The sequence below is a fragment of the Rhea americana genome, unplaced genomic scaffold, assembly GCF_003343005.1.
Source record: "Rhea americana isolate MKP2758 unplaced genomic scaffold, rheAme1 scaffold_97, whole genome shotgun sequence".
Taxonomy (NCBI): Eukaryota; Metazoa; Chordata; class Aves; order Rheiformes; family Rheidae; genus Rhea; species Rhea americana.
The window spans coordinates 3,000,284-3,021,133 of NW_028187166.1; the positions used below are offsets into that span (position 1 = coordinate 3,000,284).

Here is a 20,850-nt window from a genome sequence, read left to right on the forward strand (position 1 = left end):
TACCCATAAGCATCTAAAGACTAGCTGGATACTGCTCACAGGAAAACACCTCTTGCTCCAAGGAGACCAGTGTGCAGTGATTTTATGCTCAATTATGTCAACAGCAAAAAGCCAAGACATAGGCTTTAAACCAGCTTTGAAATCTAGCCCAACATTTGCTAGCACAGGGGGCTTCTATCCCACACAACTGGCATCACCTGCAAGGACCTAGTCTTGGGTGAGTCAGTATCTGGGTAGGGTGGGATGAAGTTCAGGGGAAGAAGGACCCTACCATCCTTCCACCAGGTGAGAGTGGGGAAGGGGATCCCATGGCACTCGCAGACCAGCTGAACAACCTGCCCTTCCAGCACCGACACAGCAGCAGGCTCTGCCGAGGAGAACGATGGGGGCACTGCATGACACAAGAGAAGAGGAGCAGCTCCATTACCACGGGGCTTCAGGCACGGCCGCTGGGACAACAGAGCCAAGTGTGACACCAGGACAGGTGACTTGGTGGTACACGCTTGGGGAACAGCACTGTCGAGCCCCTTGGGGGACTCGTCTCTGCTCGCTATCCCTGACTTGAGGCTCCTCTGGGTCTTACACAAGCAGCTAGTAGCYGGTACTTACACAAGTAGCTAGTACCACCACTCTGCACTGGCTCCATGTGGAAATAATATTGACTTTCCAGATATTAAATATGAAAGATACTTTTGACTGCACATGGCCTACAGCACAGGATGACCGAGCATCCTGCACCAGCCAGGCTGAGTTCAAGTTGGCCAGACACAGCCTTATTAGGCAGCACTACTCACAGTGAAGGTTAGCTAACACTTTCCATTATCAGCCCTTGTTTTCAGTTGCTTGTAATTACAGCTAGCTGGAAAATGGCAACTCCTTCCCAGGAGAGACATTAGTTTTTGGAAGAAAAAAACCCAACACCCAGAAACGCTTGAAAAACAAAAAACAGCAGAACCCAAACAATCCACCCGAGCCAGGACACCAGGCCAAACATGCAAACGTTTCCCTGGGAAGGGATTTTAAGAACAAATGTGTACTGGGAGAATTGGATTTTTTCCATTCCGTGGCTACCTGCCTGCAGCACTTCCACCAACTAGCCTAAAGCATCCCTGAGAAAAGCCAGGCCCCGCTTTGGCTCTCCAGCTAGCCGAGGACGTGCTGCACCGGCTGCAAAGCTGCAAGAGTGTTTGAATTAAGCAAGCGAATGTGGCTGGTTCCTGTCTTGGCAGCAGCCTGGGAACCATTAGCATCTTCCTGGCTTGGGCAGGCAGGGGAAAGGAGCTGATACTTCCAGCACCCTTTATATTGTCCAAGTGTAAAGAAGTGACAGAGAAGCACTGGTAAAGGCAAGGAAATATTTTCTTTCTCTTGCCAAATTTTAGAAAGACAGCTCTTCCCCATCATCACTGAAGTCTCCCCAAAGRAAGGCTCATGCAAACATTGGCTTTTGCCTTCTGATACCTATTCTTGTAGGGAATTCCCTACCAGCTCCAGCTGCATCATTTTGCAGAGCATTAACTTTTGGGCTTAATATTTTCCAAGCCAGTGAACTACCTCAGCTGTRAATTATACATACATATGCCTGTACACACATACACACACACRYGTGTGTCTATGTATTATATATTCCCCTAATGGGACATTTCAGCTGCAACAGCCCTTACCCCACACATCAAGGTTGTAGTGATTCTCCGAGTGGCCCAGGTGGCTGGACATCTCGCAGGTGTACCTGCCGGCATCCTGCACRTCAGCTCTCTTGATCTGTGGCAACAAGCAACGCTGGAGCATTCGCTCTCCCTGGCTTTTCCTAGGGGCTGCAGCAGAGCTGGAGCCCGCATAGCCCCTCAGCCAGCTGGAGATTTTGGGTTGGTACTGGATGAATCTGTCAGGGCTCAGGACAAGGAGCAGGCTCAGGGCTTAGACAGGGCTGTGAACAGCCCTTTCAGCTGTGGTGAGTAGGAAGGGAGGCTCCCCCATCCCCGTCTGCCACCTCCTGAGGACAGGCATGAATGGACAAGGGTCTTRGCACCCTCATTTCCCCTCCCATCTTCTGCAGCACTCTGAAACATCACCTGGAGCATGGTCCCCTCCGCAGACAGCTGCACTCCTGGCTTTGGTGTGAGCAAGTGCCCATCCTTCAGCCAGCGGGAACCATGAGGAGATACCTCAGGGGCCAAGCACTCCAGAGACACAGACTGGTTGACAAGGATGGAGATGTTCTGCTCTTTGCCCAGGGCAGTGGGTGGCACTGGAAAACAACCACCCCCRGAGGAGATCAACAGGGAAACACCTTCCCAAAACTATCTGCTCAGTTGGGGTGTCCCAGCCACACTGACCCATCCCGCCACCTTTCCGAGCACCTGACACCTCTGTGCACTCACCATGGGACAGCAGAGCAGCCCCATATGCCCCCCCCCCAGCCTGTTCAAGGGGACCCACAGCAGCCACGGACGTCGCCTCTGAGMGTCGTGGCCAGCAGTCACAAGGAGGGAGAGGGGAACCCCGGCAGAGCCCACAGGTTCTCAGGGAGAGCAGTACTTACATCGCACTTCGAGGGCAGCCTCCCACCTGTCCTCTCCCACCACACTGCTGGCCACGCACACGTACGTCCCCGAATCCAGGAGGCGAGCGGTTGGCAGGGACAGCACGTGCCCACCAGAGATGATCTGTGCTCCCCCCAGGCCCGGAAACAGAGAGAGCCCAAATGAGCAGAAAAAAAAAAAMCAGAAACATGCAGCCAGCTGGGCTGCAAGCCAGCAAACAGGAACAGGGAAACAGATTGGTGTAAGCCTGCTCAGAGCCTGCCTTGCTGCATCCAGAGGCCTTCCTGTCCTCTGTGCAGCAGGCTCGCTGCTCCCCTCCTCAGCTGGGGAGCCCAGCCCAGGAGCAGAGCTCATGCTTTCCTTGCAGAGCCCCGGACTGAGTGCAGGGRCAGGTCCAGGCAATTCTGCATCCACTCCTCCCTGGCAACGTGGTTCTTAAAAGTCAGAATGGGGAAGGAGAGCGTCTTTGCATGGCCTGGAGGCAAGCAAAGCAAGCAGCTCCATTTCAAGGAGTCTCACCTGTGGCCCATCCACCACCATGCTGGGCACAGGATTGCCGTCCTTCAGCCACAACAAAACTGGGGCAGGGACCCCCGTGGCATCACACTCCAGATTCACCGGCTCATTCATCACCACTGTCACAGGGCTGGGGCCAGATGTGATCCGTGGGGGCACTAGAGAGGCCAAAGCAGGCACTGAGCATCACCAGAAACACCAGGATGCAGAAGGAAAGGCTGGTGACCGAGGCAAGAAGTGCACCAAGAGTGCTGTGATGTGGACCGGCCCTTAGGGCCTGGTTTTCTGGAATATTTGCTAGGATGGACATGGGTGGGGGGAGGATTTCATGGCTGSAACCCCCTGGGATGGCATTGCCTTCTGCAATCAGGGCAGAGAACAGAGTCTCCACTAAACCCATCTTCCATAGACAGAGGAAGCATGTACCTACAGGCTGCGTTGGCCCCGTTGGCCTCATGCACACACACAGGGCTGCCAGTGGGCAGCACCCAGCTCTCAGACATCTACAGTCCTTGCCCCYTCGCAATGGACTCACCGGTCACCTGCAGGCTGTACCAGAGCTCGGCGCTACCAGCCTCATTGGAGGCCACGCAGTGATAGCTCCCAGAGTCAGAGGTCTGGGCATGCTGGATCTCCAAGTGCTTCCCATCTCTGGACAGGACGAGGCCTGGCCTGGCCAAGAGCTGCTCAGGCCCCTTGTACCAGGCTATGTCTGGAAGGGAAGCAGAGAGCTGAGCTGGAAGGAGCAAGACTGCCTTCTCATTTCACCAACAGGACAGGCGCAGGGGATGTTTGGGGCAGGTGGCCTTCGTTATTCAGGGGTGTGCTGTGCCTCAGGGCTTCCCCTTAGCCCTGAGGCTCGGGCTCCTCCTCTGTTGTACTCCAGCGTGGTGCACAAGAGATGAGGATTTCAGACCTAGGGAAACTCTGGGATTCATGCTCAGCCATCCATCAAAGCTTGGGCTGTAATACTGAATTTCCCAGCTGGCCCCCAACACCTTTATTCCCTAACAAGTATCCAGCATCTCACCCTGAGGTCACCAAGGTGTCTACAAAGAGCCAACGGGCTGGAAACRGCAATGCTGAATTGTCAGAGCAAAGAGGAGCCCCAGGAAAACTGAAGTGTAAGTAGGAGCCAAGGGAGAAGACTGAGTTACCGGGATTCGGCACCCCAGAGGCCAGGCACTGAAGGGATGCTGTGGCGTTCTCCAGGACAGTCACGTTCACCTCACCAGGTTCAATGTTTGGAGGCACTGCAACACAGCACCAATGGTCATCAGCTCTGTATGGCCTGCACCAGCTGCAGTCATGTGGGGGGAGATGGTCAGGAACATGGAGGACTTGCGGCATGTCCTTAGCTGACAGAGCAACRGGCTGGGAGCTGCACGGTTGCACTTGCTCCCTTCTCTGGGACTGCTATGCAAAGTACAGAGCAGCGGAGATGACACTAACATCCTCAGCTTCACTCTGCCCCAGGTGGATGCCTAGCCCCGGGCAAACCACTTTGTCTCACTCTCCCTTGCAAGGCTTCAGGTCTAGGCTGTGAAGGGCTGCAGGACATCTGGTGCGGGTGCAACTAGCCCCTGTGCAGTGCCTCTGCTGCTCACCGACTTGGCCTTGCTAGCAGAAGGCCAGCAAGCAGAGGATCAGGATTTATGGCCCTGCTTCTCTGGGTTGCTTTGTTCCCCAGGGAGAGATATTTCATCCTGTCAGGATCTCAGCTCTCTGCCCGCTTTCTTACCCAGGACCTTCACCATCACATCTTGCTTGTCCTGCCCGGCAAGGTTCACTGCAACACAGGAATAGACTCCYTCATCCATCAAGTCAGCCTTCTCAATCTAGAGGCAAGAGAAGGGATTCCTGGTTAGCATCAGTCACACAAGCCCAAACTAGACCCCCTCTGCTCAAAACTGCATGAARAGACCTTTACTCCTTCACTCACGGGAGCCTCACTTACCCCACAGAACCCTTTACAACATCTCTGATGTGCCTTTCCAGCCTGGTTTTCCCATATCTGCTATCCCAAGGCTAGGTTTCTCCTCCAAACATTTAGCCAGCCCAACAAACCCAGCTAACAAAGCAGGGTTTGCCCAGCAAGCCTATAGCAGAGGCCACATCAATTAGTTGTGTCCTCAACCTGCTCTGAGCTGGGCTCCAGAGAATGCAAAACCCCATCATGACACCCCACCTGCCCTAATCTGCGTGCCCCACCTTCCTAGCACCAGTTTGAGCTTCAGCTCAAATCCTGCCGCAGAAAAGCCTTGACACACAGCTCTGTGTCAGTGTTTCTGTATTTGACCCTCATCATTTCAAGTACAGCCTCCCTACCTGGAAAAGGTGGCCTGTGGCAGGCAAGAGGACCCCATCTTTCCACCAGCTGAGCTGTAGAGGCGGAGTGCCAGTGGCCAGGCATCGAAGGGTCACTGGCTGCCGGAGGGCCACACTGAGGCCCTCTCCCTCCACGATGCTGACAGATGGACGCTCTGGCCAGGCAAGGGAAAAAAAGTGGGGCTGGGGAAATTCATTCTACCAGGAAGCATCCRTAAGTACTTTCCATTCCTTCTCCCCATCAACCCCTTTGACCAGTCACATTCTTCCCAGTGYGCAGGAAGGGTAGCACATCTCTCACCAGATGTTCTGCTCACCTTGCACCAATACCCACACCTCCGCCTGGGTTCCACCTGCCTCATTGCTGCCCTGGCAGACATAGAGCCCCTCATCGCTGAGCCCCACATGGGGAATCACCAAAGTCCTGCCATCCTCAGACACCACCACTCCGTCCAGCTCATCTAGAGGGTGACCATTCTTCAGCCACCTGAAACAAGGGGAGCAGGAAGCAAGTCCTCATCTCACACCCTGTTTCTGCCCACCAAAGAGRGATCTGGTGTACAGCAGGGTGCTGACTGCAAGGACTGTGTGGTATCTCCTGAAAAGGTGCTGGCAGTGCAAGATCCTGGGGGGAAGGAAGGGAAATGGATGCATACCTTTACAAAGTCACTGTAGGAAAGTTTTGTCTGGCTTCTTCTGATGAATACTTCCCTCTCTTTACTGGATATATCCCCTGGGGGCTGGTGAGGGGGTAGTGGGAAATATTTCCCAAAGGGGAAGCTCTGTGCTTGTGCCCTAAGGGACACCCCAAGCCAGGAGTCCCTATCGCTAATCCTGATCCCCTTCCCGATCACTGCAGCATCTTTGCATGCCCAGCTGCAGAGCATCCCCAGGACCTTACATAGCTCCTAAAGGAAGGTCGAGGTGATAGAAGCAGGCTCCCCCAGCAGCTCTGCGGTACTCACTGGACCTGGGGCGCAGGGAAGCCCATGGTGTGGCAGCGAATCTGCAGGGAGTCATTGGCAACCGCCGTCACATGGCTTTCCCCATTGCTGATCAGCAGCTGGGGGGGAGCTGGGAGAAAAAGAGGACAATAGGCTAAAGACCACCCTCCACCCAGYCTCAGACCCTGGCATGGGGGAAGATGCTGCTCTGGGAAAGCAAAACTAGTTGGGGATTTGGAGGGTACAATAGTACTCGCAKTAGTTTAAAGCTGAACTTGATGCTTCTCTGAATTGCATGCTTCTGTGTTCTCAAAGAAGCTAAAGTTTTAGGCCACCATCTTTGCACCCTCCTCCCTTCTCAGATGATACAGTTTGAGGGGTAGATCTGGCTGCTCCRTAAATCATTGTGCTCCCCACTCCAGCCAACCCAGGCTCTGTTGCAAGAGTCCAGACATCGTACCCTGAACTATCACTGTGTATTGGACCACGCTCTCGCCTGCTGGACTGCTGGCTAAGCAGGTGTAGATCCCCGCTGAGCTCTCCGAAACCTGCTCAACTCTCAGCAGCATGCCATTGCCCAAAAGCAGGGTCCCAGTGCTTTCGGACAGTGGGAGCCCATCCTTGAGCCAGGTCAGGACAGGTGGGGGGTTGCCACTGGCCAAGCAGTGGAGCTCCAAGGGCTGGCCCACCACCACCACCACATGATCTTCATCAACCATGCTGTCAATATTTGGTGGCACTGCAGGGGCAGAGAAGATGAAGAGAGTGTGAGTACAAAGTATGCAACCAGATGCTGTGACTTCATCTCAAACTTATAGTAACAGGAAGGGAGGCATGTTGTGACATGGGGAGCCTTSGGTGCACTTGCCATCTGTGTTTGGGTCAGGCTCCATCAGGGGACACCAGGACACAACCAAGGACACAATGGCAAGCTGGCTCAGTAGAAACTCAGCRCCACAGGTGAACCAGAGCAGCCAARGGCAGACAGTTCGTGCCAGGGAAAYTAGCTCCAAAAGCCAACCCATTTCCCAGACACATGCGATATCATGCAATGCATTTGCYATTTCACAGACCATCCCAGAAACATGCATTTACAAATGCACTTCTAACACATGAATATAGCCAGCCACCACCACAAAGCTGCTGGAGAGAAGATCAACAGAGAAATGGCCTCCCTGGAAAAGCAAAGCACCAGCCAACAAGCCAYAGATGCTTCCTAGCTGGCTGTGGAGGGCAGCTCCTCTGTCTTCCTCTTCACAAGCACACCCAGTGAAGGGACCAAGCCTTACCATAGACCTCGAGCCTCACAGCCCTCTCTGCTGTGCCCGCGGGGTTGGTGGCCCGGCAAGTGTACAGCCCCGCATCTGTCACCTGGGCCATGTTCAGCTGCAGGATGTATCCCTCTCTCAAGTAGGTGGTTTTTGCACCAGAGACAAGTGGACGTCTGTCTTTGAACCATGTGATGCTGGGAGCTGGCAAGCCCTGTGCCTTGCAAGGCAGCTCACTGGAGTGGTTCAGCAGCACTGTAACCTCCGCCGTCTCGTTAGAGTCCAGGATGGAGGGGGGAGCTAGCCACGCAAATGGAGGTGGAGATGTGACATGGGGAGATCCTGGCACACTGCCGCAGGCTATTTGACTGCTCCCAAGGGCCTCAAAATGCACCTCAGAATGCCTGTATGCCCCCAGGCATTGACACCTACTGCCCTAAGCCTACCTTGCTTTACCACACCAGGCTATTTGGTGCAGGAACCATTCCACAGGGGCAAAATCTACCCACAAGCACAGGCATCCTGGCTGCCTACAGCACTGGCCTTTCTACCTCAGCCCAGCCACTCTCTGAGAGGACAATATCCCACTTTTGCACATTGGTGAATTCCCCTCCCATACTTCCCAAAGGCAGTCAGGGAAGTGAAAGGTTTGGGGAGCTGGACGTGAAGGAGGATTATTAGGCTAAGGGCAGCCGGGTACTTACTGAGTACGTGCAGTTGGAAAGCCTTTGTATGCTGGCCGGCCTGGTTGAACGCTAAGCACTGATACCTGCCTTGGTGGCTTGGCTGGCTGTTCTCAATCCTCAAGACCTGATCCTCCTCCAGGAGCTGGATGTGAGAGTCCAGTGCGGGGAGAGGCCTCAATGGAGAAAGTGGTACAAAAATGAAGTCAGAACCAAGCATACAGCAAGGGATGGAGTCCACAGGGTACSGAGCAATGGTACGAGGCCTTGGGAGCGTCGCTGGAGTCTTGGCCACAGCTCACTTACTGCCCATCCTTCAGCCACTCCACCTGGGGCGGGGGCACCCCCGAGGTCCGACACTCCAGCACTGCCTCGGAGCCCACTGGCACAGAGACGTTGAGAGGCCACTGGGGCCCTGACGCTGTTGGAGGGACTGGGGGGCAGGAATGAAGAACAGAGGAGACTGAGCAGGAAGAAAGTACAGCTCCCTGCAAGCCACAAAGCCTGGGGTCGGGAGGGTGGGAGGATGTCRTGCATGCTCAGGTTTTGCCACCCTCCTCACTTGTCTGTGCTGCTATCATAGGAGATGGGGTAGCAGAATGGGTACAGGAGACAACAGTAAGCTCAGTGCAACCACCCAGGGCCTCCTACCCATGCTCAAACCCAACAGAGAGCTGCATGTGAACCAACACAGAACACAGGACCCTGTCAGTTTGAGGGTTGGGCATTTAGTCATTTTAACCAGTGCCTTGCAGTACTGGGTCAGAGTGACAGGGCACAGGAACTCCAAAGGCAAGGGAGTAAAGCCATACTCAGTGGCCCCAGCTTCTACTTTGCACATCTCTGGGCTTCAGGAGAGCCCAGATAGAAGGCTGTTTATGCCAACTGGGGCCACCTGAATGCTGGAAGTGGCCTAAGGGACCATCAGCCAACGCAAACTGGTCAGCCTCTGGCCAGCCTACTGCACAATCTGTCCCTCTGCTCTTTGAAGCCCAGCCTGACCCCATGGATGCTCAGAGGGACGGGGATCTGAATCACCTAGAACAAGCAGGGTGAAGTGTCTGTGGGCCTCTCCAACTTTGTTCTTAGCTCTGCAGGTGTAGGACCCGGCATCTTCCTTCCGCACCTTGGGGAAGTGGAGGGCCTGGGCCCCATGAAGGAAGCGGAGGCCTCTGCCTTCACTCACCTGTGGAAAGAGGAGGAGGAAAGGAGGCATCAAGGACAGCTATCCACACCCTAGAAAGGCACGWGCCTGTACTCCATCTTCCAGCACCTCACCAGCTGCTCATCCTTGTACCACACAATRGTGGGGACAGGGGTGCCAGAAACATTGCAATCCAGCGTCAGGGGCTGGCTGGCCACAATGGAAACGTTCTCCCGATGGTCACTTCCTGCCATCTCTGGTGGGGCTAGGGGAAAGAGAGAGAGGTGGCACCAGTGGGGACTTGAGATGGCATTTGTCTTCCTTGCTGTTCTGTCCCCAGCTCCCTATACATTGCTCAGAAAATAGCCACCCTGTCCCACTGCCCAGCCCCGTCAGTGGTTCTCATCATCCATGCAGCAAGGACAGTGCTCACCCTGTCTGGGGACACAGAACAGAACCCCGCCAGGGCCTCCGACCTGGTTTTGGGGCATCACGTAGGAGTGCTCTTCCCTAGCAGGACCCACGGGGGGCCAGCGTACCGTACACCAGCAGCTGGGTTGTTCGGCTCACGGACCCCACTTCATTCGTTGCCAGGCAGGTGTAAACCCCGCTGTCACTGGGCTGGACAGTTTGGATCATGAGCGAGCCTTCATCTAGCACCACAGCGCCCTGCATGATGCCCAACACCTCCAGTGAGTCCTTCAGCCAGACGACGGAYGGCATGGGGGTCCCTGCGTAGATGCAAGGCAATGGGGGCTTGCATGAGCACCCAGTCTCATACTGTCTATAGGTGCCCYGTCTCTCACCCATGCCAAACAGCTGTGCAACATGCTGGGAGAAGGGATGTCTGGAAAAATCCACATCGACCTTTGGGATGCTCAGAGCCTGGGATTTCATCGGTGTGCTGCCTCACTTGGCAACAGTTAGCGCAATTCCCTGCTCCTCTTCAGAGACCCCACRGCTGCTCAAGGGCATCCCCCTTCCCAGCTGGCACAGCTCCGCACAGCGCAGATCCAGATCTCCTCCCTCGCCTTCTCACATATGCGCTCTCCCCTCATCTCTGCCCCAGCTGCCAGCAGGCCTCATCKACACGCACACAGAACCCCCAGGGCCATGCCACCGGCGTCCCCTGCATGGTACATCGCAGCCACACGATGGTGCTCCTTGTGCAGCGCTGCAGCCCAGCAGCTCACAGTGCCCGCAGGCCCAGGCACTGCAGGGAAACAGCCTGCCACATGCTGAGCCATGGCTGCATCAGCCACCACCATCCAACCCACAGACCATTTTTTGCAGCACATTTTTTTTGTGCTGGGAGAAGGAAAAATTTAAAAAAAAAAAAAAAATACAGGCTCCTCATTTCCAGCTGCTGCTGCAGGCTCCAAGGCTTTTCCTTGCCCAGAGCAGCCAGAAAGCAGCACAGGCAGCTAGAGACAAGGGAGGCAGGACCATAACACACACTAACTCTGCAGAGGTTRCCCAGACATGAACAGGCTCTTCAGCACATTCTTGCTAGCTTCACACTGACCAGCTATTTTTGCAGCACCTCCATCGTAGGCTCCCAAAGCTGTGAGTGCCAGCATTCAGACTTGAGCCCAAAGAAAGGAGGACAAAAGCACGGTAGTAAGGAAGGAGTGAGGATGAGTAAGCAGAGAAGATGCCTATACAAGCTTTTGGCTCATTCCCAAACCTGGACCAAGGAACATAACTCATCTGGAAGAGTTCTTAACAGCCCAGGAAAGAGGACACCATACACTCAAGGAGTCCAAGGGACAGCCTGCCCCTGTGCTCACACTCCACAGGCTGGAGATGCTGTAAAGGAAACCTCAGGCCTCCCAAGGGAACCTGATGGGCTGAGGAAGAATTATTTTTAAGAGGTCCTTTCTAGCAAAGGGTGTGGGGAACCATGTGGGGGTTGCAAAAGAGAAGATGAAAGAGCATCAGTGATTCTCCTGATCTGCCGTGAAGGCAACAAGGCTATCTGCTTCAGAGACCTGGGAACCTGTGAGATTCCCCCCATTAACACCATCCCTAATGAAGGGCAGGGGGGAAAGGACACTAGCCCACAGTTAAGTATTTCCCACATGCACAGATTTGAGGATAGACTGAGGTRGACCTTTCCTGCCACAGGGTCTCTTACCCTTGACAGGACACAGCATGGTGACATTCTCATGGACAACCCTCTCCAGCAGGACATTTGCATCATCCTCCAGGTAAGGGAGCTCTGGGGGGGGGGAAAAATCACCTAAGTGTGGGATCAGCAGGGCCCCACCAGCCCAAACTCAACCCTTCCCACCCACTGCTCCCTCCACAACTCACAGGGCTGGGTACCAGGGCCCCAACCCAGAGAATGCTCCCCCTTGGGAAGGGGGGGAGGGGGGCAGCACAATGTCTGGTACTCACCTAGCACTTCCACAGCCAGCTCTGCGGCATCTTGCCCTGCACTGTTGCTTGCAATGCAACGGTACTGTCCTGAGTTGGAGACTTGTACATCCCTGATGCTGATTGTCCCATCAGGCCCCTCCAGAAAGCCCCCCTGGCTCACACTCAGGGGGTGGCCATCCTTGGACCAGTTGAGGTGGGGGACAGGGTCCCCGTGAGCCACGCATGGCAGCTCCAGATGAAGACCGGCCAGCACCCGCAGGACYTTGGGCATAGGACGGATTCGTGGTGGGACTGGGACAGAAAGAAAGGAGGGGAACACTGTGTTGAGAGGAGAGGTAAAGAGCCATGCCCACGATCTGCAACTCCCCTAGGTGACACAAGGGCCAGCATGCTCTCTCAGGGGTGGAGGGGTATGGAGACCCCTGTTTCAGTTCAACAGTGAAAGAGACAACACAGAAATGCAAAAAATGTCCACAGGTTCATTTTGGGCAGATCTGGAGGTTTTCCCTCAGTGAAGGAGCTGGCGCTGGAGCAGAGTTGCATGAGAAAGCTACCCACTCCTATCTCAGGCTAAGTCACTGTGGGCAGATGCTCCTAGGGGAGCCTGACACAGCAGCATGGCATGTCCCAAGGAGCTTGGCTTTATGTACAGACCCCAAAGGGYAACCCAGAGTGGGAGCACTGCTGAGCATCACACTTTAAAATGATGTTAAGTGACATTACTTACCATTGCTTGGGCACACACAGGGCTTTCAGAACAAGCAATATGCCTGTCCAGAACCTCAGCACCTCAGACAGGCCCCCCCAAGCCATCTCAGCTCATACAAGGAAGCAGTGTGTTGGCTCATAAGCCAACCGAGACGCAAAGGAATGTGATAGAGAGCGACCCAGCGCCAGGTCAGATGACAGGGTCCTCTGCGACATCAAGCAGCAACCTGTGTGGTCTCCCAGCATCAGAAGAGCCTAGCCAAAWTGGGGAGACTGCTAAGCTGGACACATAGGCCATGGCTTGGCCTGTGCAAGGACACATACCTTGAACCTCCAGGCTGTAGCTGAGTGAGGCATTCCCTGCAGCGTTTGTGGCTGTGCAGGTGTAAAGGCCCTTGTCTGTCACTTGGGGCTCAGACAGCTGGAGGGATCCTGAAGGGAGGACACTATACCTACGTGGAGAGAGGACAGACAACCAGCGTTTCACCTTGCCGGTGAAGGATTGTCATGTCTTCTTCACCTGGGGTTCTAAAACTTTGTTCATTTTTTTCAGGAGCCAAGAGCCAAAGGCTCACCGTCACCTGCTCCTGCGGGGCTCTGCAGGGCCCTTCCAGCTAAGCCTCTACCTGCCTCAGAGTGGTTTTGCAAGGGTGCATGAAACTGGCACGAAGCCTTTCTCCTAACATATCTACCGGGGAGCTAAATGAGAGGAGAGCTGCCCATAGATGCCCTGGAGACAACRGATGTTGAAACCCTGAGAACTCCTGCAGGACAGCTATGCTGGAGCCCCTGCTCTGCAGGCTCTTCCGAGAGAGGATAGGTGCTAGCACTGGCTGACAATTTCTGCTGCACACAAACAACACGGTCCACATTGACAACCAAGAGAAAGTAATACGCTGCTTGGTAGCTAGAAGGTCTGCATGCCTTGTCTTGTAGGAGGCCTGCTGAGCTGRGTATGGATGCAAAATCCTTTTGCTCAATCCCTGTAGGAGCTCAATGMAACGCAGCGGCACAAGAGAGAACCCTCGGCCAGGGGCTAGGAGGTCATTCCCAAAGAGTGAGGGGGCTCTCCACAGCGCCCAGCCCCTGCAGCTGGACCTGACTGTGCTTTCACCACCACTGCTGACCCAGCATCGTCTGGACTCTACAGACATAACATCATCTCAGCCCACGTCCACAGATTCCTCAACAGCACATTCCCATAAATCACTCAGGCAGACTAAGACAGGCAGCTGAACTCAGCAGAGCTGGGGAAAGGAGCACAGAGGAGCCGGAAAGAGTCGCAGGAAATCAGATAGACAACAACGATAAGGCAATACAGTCCCTCAAAAAGGAGGGCAAAGCCAAGATGCTTTCATATTTCCCCAAACCACAGCAATCTTCAGGGGCAGAAGAAAAGAGATCAACGCGAGTGAGGTACCCATGATGCTAGGGTGCCCCATTCAGGGAGGTGCTAACACATTAACAAAGGTCCATTTTCCAAAGGTTAAACTCCTGTCTGCTTGGTCACAGAGCAAGACACTTGATAAACACAAATTCAACCACTCTCAGGGTTGTCTTCTCATATCAAATGGCTTTAAACGATTGTCCATTGCTGTCATCAGCACCAACACCATCAACAAGTGAATATGGCTGTGCAGCTATCACCAGCTGGAGCAGAACCAGCCCTTAAATCCATGTGCTGGTGCAGACAAAGCTACAGCGAGGCTCAGGAATGGTCCTATGCCAAACCTTGGCCTAGGACACAGAAGCATTTTGATGCCTAAACCCCACGAAGTRAACGAGTGCCAGATATCTACATGCAGTTGGCAATTAAGAACCTGACCCACACAAGACAAATGCTGTGAAAGACCCACTGCTACTGAGCACTGGAGCAAAGCAATCCCTCTAAAACCTGCTTAGTCCAGGAGAGGGTTACAGGAGGCCCTTCTGCACACACACACACACACACGCTGAAGGGAGGGAACCAGACCAGTGCTCCTCTGCGAAGCACTGAAGACAGCTGTGGCTTTATGGAGGCAAAGCATTCCCACTGCGCTCCTAGGAGCCCTCCCATGAAACACTTGCTCTGCTGCAGCCTGGGTGCTGTCTGCAGAAGTGGGATGTGGCTCAACAGCCACATTGAAAGGGGATTGAATTAAACACAACAGCAGCACTCATTAGACACCCTCCCTGAGCCACCCCTGCACAGCTACCCTGCTAGGTACTCAGTCCTGGCAGCTCCAAGGAGCAGGGGCTGCAGAAGACTTGGGTCAGAAGTTTCCTTCTCAGATAACCTCAGCACCAAACATCTCTGCCTTACAAGCAGGCTGCTCCCCGTCACATCTGCGTGCTTTAGCATCTCTTCCTCTGCACAGACAGTGCCGCCCCTTCCCCTCAGAGAGAAAGTGTGCTGAAGAAAAGATTCTCTACTGTAAATGTGAGCAAATAGCTGTCTGCTGGAGGTGAGACTTCCAGCTCAAGCTACAGAGCTGAAAGCCAGCGCTTTGCTTTGGTCCAGTGCACAAATGCAAGCCAGCTGCAAAACTGGGAGCAGAACCCAGTGTGAGGTCGGGGGAAGCWGAGGGATGTTTAGAAAGCAGCTTCCCCAGCCAGAAGCAACTTCTAGCTGGAAGTCACATAGAGGATGCAAAGAGAGGATCTGCCTCATCGATAGCTGATGGAGACCTGGTCAGTGCAGAGGGGGTCAGCATCTCTGGTGGGCACAGGGTTGGGACCAAGAAACAAAGGTGGGGGTGGCCAGTACAGCATCCCGGATGCACAATACGCAGGCTGCAGCACTCTCAGCCTCCCTGACAGCCTGTCTTCTTCTCCACACTGCTCTCCTAGTCCTTTAGTATTCAAAAAGCTCCATCTTGTTGGTACCCTGTTGCTATCTGGATGCAGAATAGTAGCAAGCACAAGTCAAGTACCTTCCAGTGAGATCAGCCACCCCCAGGGACCCATCGCTCTGCCAGCCCTGGGACAGACACAAGCAGCCACAATACCATGGCATCCAGTGCACCCACAAAGTGCCAGTCCAGAAAGGGCTCTCCAACCCTCACCTTGTTACAAGGATGTTCCTGGCCTTGCTGCAGTGCAGGCCCACCAGAGAATTGCTCCCCTTGGCATCTCTCTGCTGTATATCAAGCTGTTACCATGCCTGACAGGCCTGACTCCCTGCAGGATGGCACATAAGGCCAAGAAGCCACAACCCACAAGCTAGTGGCCCTCCTTACCTTGCATTGGAGAGAGGCACCAGCTGGAACTCCCGGGTCCATACCACCAAGGGAGCGGGATACCCATGAACTTCACAGGGCAGGATGGTTTCCTGTCCAACAACTGCCAGGATCGTTATGGGGTCTGACAGCTCGTGCGATCCATTCGCACTGATCCTGGGTTTCACTAGACAGCAGGAGATAGAGAGAGAGAGGGAGGGAATGCAACTGGCATCACAAGCTGAGAGCAAGAGTWTATCGGCTGCCCGGCAGCCCTTGCTAATCCATAATCCTGGCCCACTAAGTCCAACGTCCAGCAAAAGCAAAAAGGCTCATCAAGCAAGAGCCCAAAGCCCCCGAGGAAACTAGGTGAGTCTGCAGAGAGGTATTCATCATTGCCTGGGGCTGGTGTTCTGCTGGCCACCCTCAACCCACCCTCTGGAGCCACTTTCCCCAGCACTGGTGCCTGGGGCACTCACTGCTGATGGAGAGCTGCAACTCCTGGCTGGAAGAGCCTGCAGAGTTGGTAGCCRTGCAGAAGTAGGTCCCAGCATCTCCAGGGTAGGGCGATGGGATCAGGAGGGTTCCGTTGCTGCCAAGATGATAATGGTGGCTCTGTGAGACAGGCTCCGTGCCCTGTTGGGAAAAGGGAAGGAAGAAAGAAAGCAAAAATCCCCCATGAATTGAGCTTCCCAAGCACTAGAGGAGGACACGAGCTTTGCTTTGAACATGTCAGACAAGATTCCTAACCACTCCCGATTCCCCAGGAGGCTCCAGCAGAGAGTGCTGCCTCCCTGGCAGCCTGCTCGCCTGGTGCACTGCATCCTGTCCAAACACACGGAGCAGCACCCGGCAGCCTCCCGCCAACCGGCTGGCATCAAGACATGAACCTGCTCCTGCACAGAGCYGGTTCCCTTCAAGCCAGTGTCCCATCTGGGGGAACGCACCTACCTTTGCCCAGGTGACAGTAGGCGGTGGCACACCTGTGGCATTGCAATGCAGGGTAACAGCCACTCCCTCCGTGGCAGTGATGAGGGCAGGGCCCAGCTCAATGCTAGGAGGAACTGGGAATAGAAGATAAATATTCTTGTTCTCTGGGGCCAGGACCTTGGCTGCATGGCTATAGCCACATCTGCCAAAGACCCCAGCTCTGCTGTGCCTCATAAGAAGCTGAGTTTGCAAGCAGGCTCTGCAGAAAACTCACTCCCAGACCGCAAATCCCTCCAGCCACACTTCAGGAGCATCTCACAACCATTGTACAAGCACAAAGAAAGGAGAATCTCAGCTGTGTATAATGGCTGGATTTCCCCTCCTTCCCTATGGTGTTTACCCCCACTTTTCCAGCAGAGCTCAGATTTTCAGACCGATCACACCTAAATGGGAGCAGAAATCTCACCCCAGCTGAAGGCAATAGCTCTCTATGAAAATTTGAGCATTCTGCACATTTGTCATTCTGTCAGTGTGAGCAATCAGCCCACAGACCTCGCTGTACTTCCTAGGCTTAGTACAAGACTGGACGTGCTTCTCTGTCAACGCAGCCTGGAGCTTTAAGTGCAGGTCAGCAGCTTGGCTGGCAGCAAGCAATTGAATTTCACGTGTCCAGAATCAAATTTCGTTTGTCCTGGCTAGTTAGCTGCTGCAGGGTTGCCAGACAACAGATGTTTTCCAAGCCTGCTTTGTAGTCACACCACGCTGCCCTGGGGACTTATCTGGAAGCCTGTGTTCAGAGTTTTCCTGCTCTGACATATTGGAGCCTTTCTTTTAGATTGCTGGAGAAGCCTCACTTGGTCCAAAAGCCRCAGCCGCATCCTACCCAGGCTGCACAGAGCTGGCAGAAGGGGCAGGCAAGTGGCATCCATCCCCATCCCCCTCACTGCCAATCAAAGCAGAGCAGYGATGAGCAGCGGGAACACCTTGTGTCCTGCCACTCACCATGGACAACCAGCGACACATCCTGCCTGTGCGAGCCGACGGCATTGGTGACCACGCAGGTGTAGCTCCCTGCGTCCTCCTGCGACACCTGCTCCACGTGGAGGCTCCCGTCGGCACGGACGGAATAGCGGGTGCCTGGGGTTACCTGTGTGCAAGCAGAGACTGGAGAGTGGGACRGACCAGGGGCTCAAACATCACCTTAGAGTTCTGTCTTGGGGATGTGTCTGGAAACAGGCGCCTGAATAATAGTGGGAATATCCTGATGCAGCAAAGCACCACATTACCCTCCCATGGTCAAGGACTCAAACGCTCTTCTAGAATCTTTCATCAACAGCTTTGATGTTGATCTTTCCTCCTGCAGAAGGAAGGCCCCGTCTGACCATGTCTAGCAGGAAAGCCACCACTCCAGGACCACGCTCTCAGCTATCCTCCCACCATCCTAGCGGTGTCAAGCCCCAAAGCCTCACCGGCTGCCCATGCTTCAGCCAGCGGCGTGCTGGGAAAGGCTTCCCAGCCAGGACTACGCAGGGCAGTGAGACAGGCTGACCTCCAAGCGCACGGATCACCGAAGGTCCAAGAGCTATTTCCGGTGCTGTTAGAGAGAAAAGAGAAAGTAGTATTAATTGGAGTTGGATTGGCTGCAAATACTGCGGAGAGCGGATCTCCTGCTTCCCGGCTTTATAAATTAACCTCCATGGTAACCTCCATGGTAACCCGAGCATCTGACAGGCTCCAGAGGGAAAGCAGTGCGGACCTTGCAGGGACTTGCCACCCTCTCCCACCTGGAGCTGCACATGGAAAAGCATGCGATCGGCTCCTTGCCTTCCTGGATCCAGCAAGAGAGCCCGCTTTCGCCAGCGCCCAAGGCCATTCAGCACCGGCTGAGAGCCTGTAGTTGTAACAAGTTGCACCGAATGATCACAAGCTTCTAGATCACCTCTCTTCCAAGGTCCAGACCTTGGATCAGCACAAGCCCTAAGTGAAATTCAGCACCCTCAAGAATCTGGGGATAYTCAACTGTGAACAAGGTTCAAGCGCATGCCTGTACGTTCAGCCGTAACATTGAAGGGCTGTATTTGAACCCCAAACCAGGGGAGGGAGTTCACACTAGGSATTCTCAGCAGCTAGCTCGGGAGCAGATGTGACAACACAGCTCTGCTGGTCCCAGAGCYGCCAACATTGGCTTCAACCGTGCCGTGAGCCTCACTGGGATCAATACACCMATAAAGCCATGTAAAAGCAAACCTTGTCCGGTGACGGCAAGCTTGACCTCTGCTTGGATCTTCCCAAACTCATTCTGGGCTTCACAGATATAGACAGCTTGGTCATCCAGTGAAGCACCTGGAGCAGAGGGGAGACATCTCAGCCAGGCAGTGGGGAGGCCCCAGAGAGCCCCACAGTGAAGTGCAAGCCAGGATTAAACCACCCTCCCCTGCCCCACAGCTGTGCCATCGCCTCTGAGGCTTGTAGCACCAGCCAGAACCAAATAACTGAGTATAAATAAGTAAAAGGTGCAAATACATCTACAGCATCAGTGCTTCACTACTGCAAAGGAAGTGCACAGGGACTAATCTTACTGCCAAGAAAAAACTGGCAGCAGGACATGGCTGTGCAAGGCGCAGCAGGAACATGCTTGAAGAGCAGATACTTCACAAGCCCGCGCTCCCAGGACACTAGACAGGCACATGCGCTGCTCTCTTACTCTCAATGAAGAGCTCATTGGTCTCCAGCCGGCTGGAAACATCAAAAAGCCCATGCTGGCCCACCATGGGCTTCCCATCCTGYCGGGACCAGGCAATCCGTGGTGGGGGAGAGCCCTCGACGCGGCACAGCAGGCTCACGCTCTCCCCTATCTCGACCRACACATCCTCCAGGCCCTCAGAAAATTGAGGGGCAGCTAAAGGAGAGAGTAGCAGCAGAGAAGAGTGTCAGGCAGGTCTACGCTCTTTTGTGCCTCGCTAGTAGAGGGTGCTCCAGCTCCCCTGCATCAGGCTCCTTGCACACCCTAGCCCAGAGAAGAAATAAGGCTGCAAAACCTGCAAGCTGGGTCACCTGAAAATTTACAGAATCGACTTAAAGCGTTTGACTTCTTCCAAAGCTATTACACTCCTCTGATTTGCCTCCACAATTTCCACACTTCTCTCTTAGAGAACTTCTCTGCCTCAGTCTGTTGAGGTATTTCTTCTGGCTTTTCAGGGCTAGACACTCCCCATGAAATCAGAAGGTCAATATTCGTGCTAGGCACGTAGCATCAGGAGCTACGGCTTCATGAAACCCAGCAGCAGCCACCACTCCCAGCAAGGCTGCAAGGAGACGGTAATACTCATAGCTTCTTGAAATGGGAAGTTTAGCAGGAGCAGCGTGCTTATGCTGAGCTCAGCTCAGCTCTAATCCATGTCACAGGCAGAAATCAACCTCAGCCCTGGGGCAAGGAGCTTTGGGACCTGAAAGATGATGAAGCTGAGGAAGAGAAGGGTTTAGTGGATCTGCGGTTTACCAGATCCTGCAGTTTCTCCTGAATGGCAGCATGGCCGTGCAAGGTTTTTGCTTCCAGGCTGTCCTTTTGGCAGCTTTAAGGGGAAGGATCATGATGGAGGTGGAGCTATCTGCAATGTGGATGTGGCAGAGCCTCCTCCCCGGCATGGGATTCACCAGGGCCAGAATGCTCTTGGTGGCTCTCAGGCAACCCCAGCCTGCTTGCACACAGACTCTCACCCTATCAAACTGCAATTTCGYAGCAGAGCTCCATGAGGGTAAAATAAAGCTGGAGCAGCTAGCCTGCTGCAGCCTCCCCTGCCGAAACGTGCCCAGCAGCGGGACTTCAGTACCAAGCGACTCCAAGCAGGATGCAGTAAGTGCAGCCCCTGCGGCACAGTGCTCACCCCCTGGCAGAGCTGGTGCCATCTGCACTTGCACTGGCCCAGTGCCCCTGGACCCAGGAGGCCACCTTTATCCTCCCCCTCTTCAGCCTGGCAGCTTTTGGGGTTGCAGCACACCCCTGCAAGGGGCATTGCTATCAGTCCCACCGGCACATGGAAAGACCCAGCCCCAGCCGTCCAAAGCTCCTGGCAGGCAGGAGAAGCCCACCAGCACAGCAGAGGCGGCGTTTCCTCAGCTAATGGACTCCTTGGATGGCTGTTCCTCTCTAGCTAGCAGCCAAGACGGTGCCTTTGCTCCTGCTCCAGCTGTTAGACATGCACACCCC

At 54.4% G+C, this 20,850-nt stretch overlaps 1 protein-coding gene across 1 annotated transcript in view; it reads right to left on the reverse strand.

Annotated features, from left to right (window-relative positions):
- HMCN2 (hemicentin 2) overlaps window positions 1-20,850 on the reverse strand; it is a 52,799-nt gene that overhangs the window by 21,420 nt on the left and 10,529 nt on the right. Inside the window, exons 16-44 of the mRNA XM_085325241.1 lie at window positions 19,348-19,542; window positions 18,891-18,986; window positions 18,524-18,526; window positions 18,113-18,237; window positions 17,646-17,790; window positions 16,665-16,777; window positions 16,193-16,349; window positions 15,735-15,900; window positions 12,841-12,968; window positions 11,827-12,099; window positions 11,564-11,647; window positions 9,966-10,157; window positions 9,561-9,691; window positions 9,321-9,468; window positions 8,589-8,715; window positions 8,304-8,458; window positions 7,621-7,899; window positions 6,792-7,070; window positions 6,353-6,461; window positions 5,705-5,874; window positions 5,388-5,542; window positions 4,801-4,897; window positions 4,217-4,312; window positions 3,595-3,771; window positions 3,063-3,217; window positions 2,543-2,666; window positions 2,073-2,248; window positions 1,665-1,761; window positions 272-391 (exon numbers count right to left, since the gene is read on the reverse strand). Coding sequence (XP_085181367.1) covers window positions 272-391; window positions 1,665-1,761; window positions 2,073-2,248; window positions 2,543-2,666; window positions 3,063-3,217; window positions 3,595-3,771; window positions 4,217-4,312; window positions 4,801-4,897; window positions 5,388-5,542; window positions 5,705-5,874; window positions 6,353-6,461; window positions 6,792-7,070; window positions 7,621-7,899; window positions 8,304-8,458; window positions 8,589-8,715; window positions 9,321-9,468; window positions 9,561-9,691; window positions 9,966-10,157; window positions 11,564-11,647; window positions 11,827-12,099; window positions 12,841-12,968; window positions 15,735-15,900; window positions 16,193-16,349; window positions 16,665-16,777; window positions 17,646-17,790; window positions 18,113-18,237; window positions 18,524-18,526; window positions 18,891-18,986; window positions 19,348-19,542 — 4,272 coding nt within the window. The remainder of the gene's footprint in view (window positions 1-271; window positions 392-1,664; window positions 1,762-2,072; window positions 2,249-2,542; window positions 2,667-3,062; window positions 3,218-3,594; window positions 3,772-4,216; window positions 4,313-4,800; window positions 4,898-5,387; window positions 5,543-5,704; window positions 5,875-6,352; window positions 6,462-6,791; window positions 7,071-7,620; window positions 7,900-8,303; window positions 8,459-8,588; window positions 8,716-9,320; window positions 9,469-9,560; window positions 9,692-9,965; window positions 10,158-11,563; window positions 11,648-11,826; window positions 12,100-12,840; window positions 12,969-15,734; window positions 15,901-16,192; window positions 16,350-16,664; window positions 16,778-17,645; window positions 17,791-18,112; window positions 18,238-18,523; window positions 18,527-18,890; window positions 18,987-19,347; window positions 19,543-20,850) is intronic.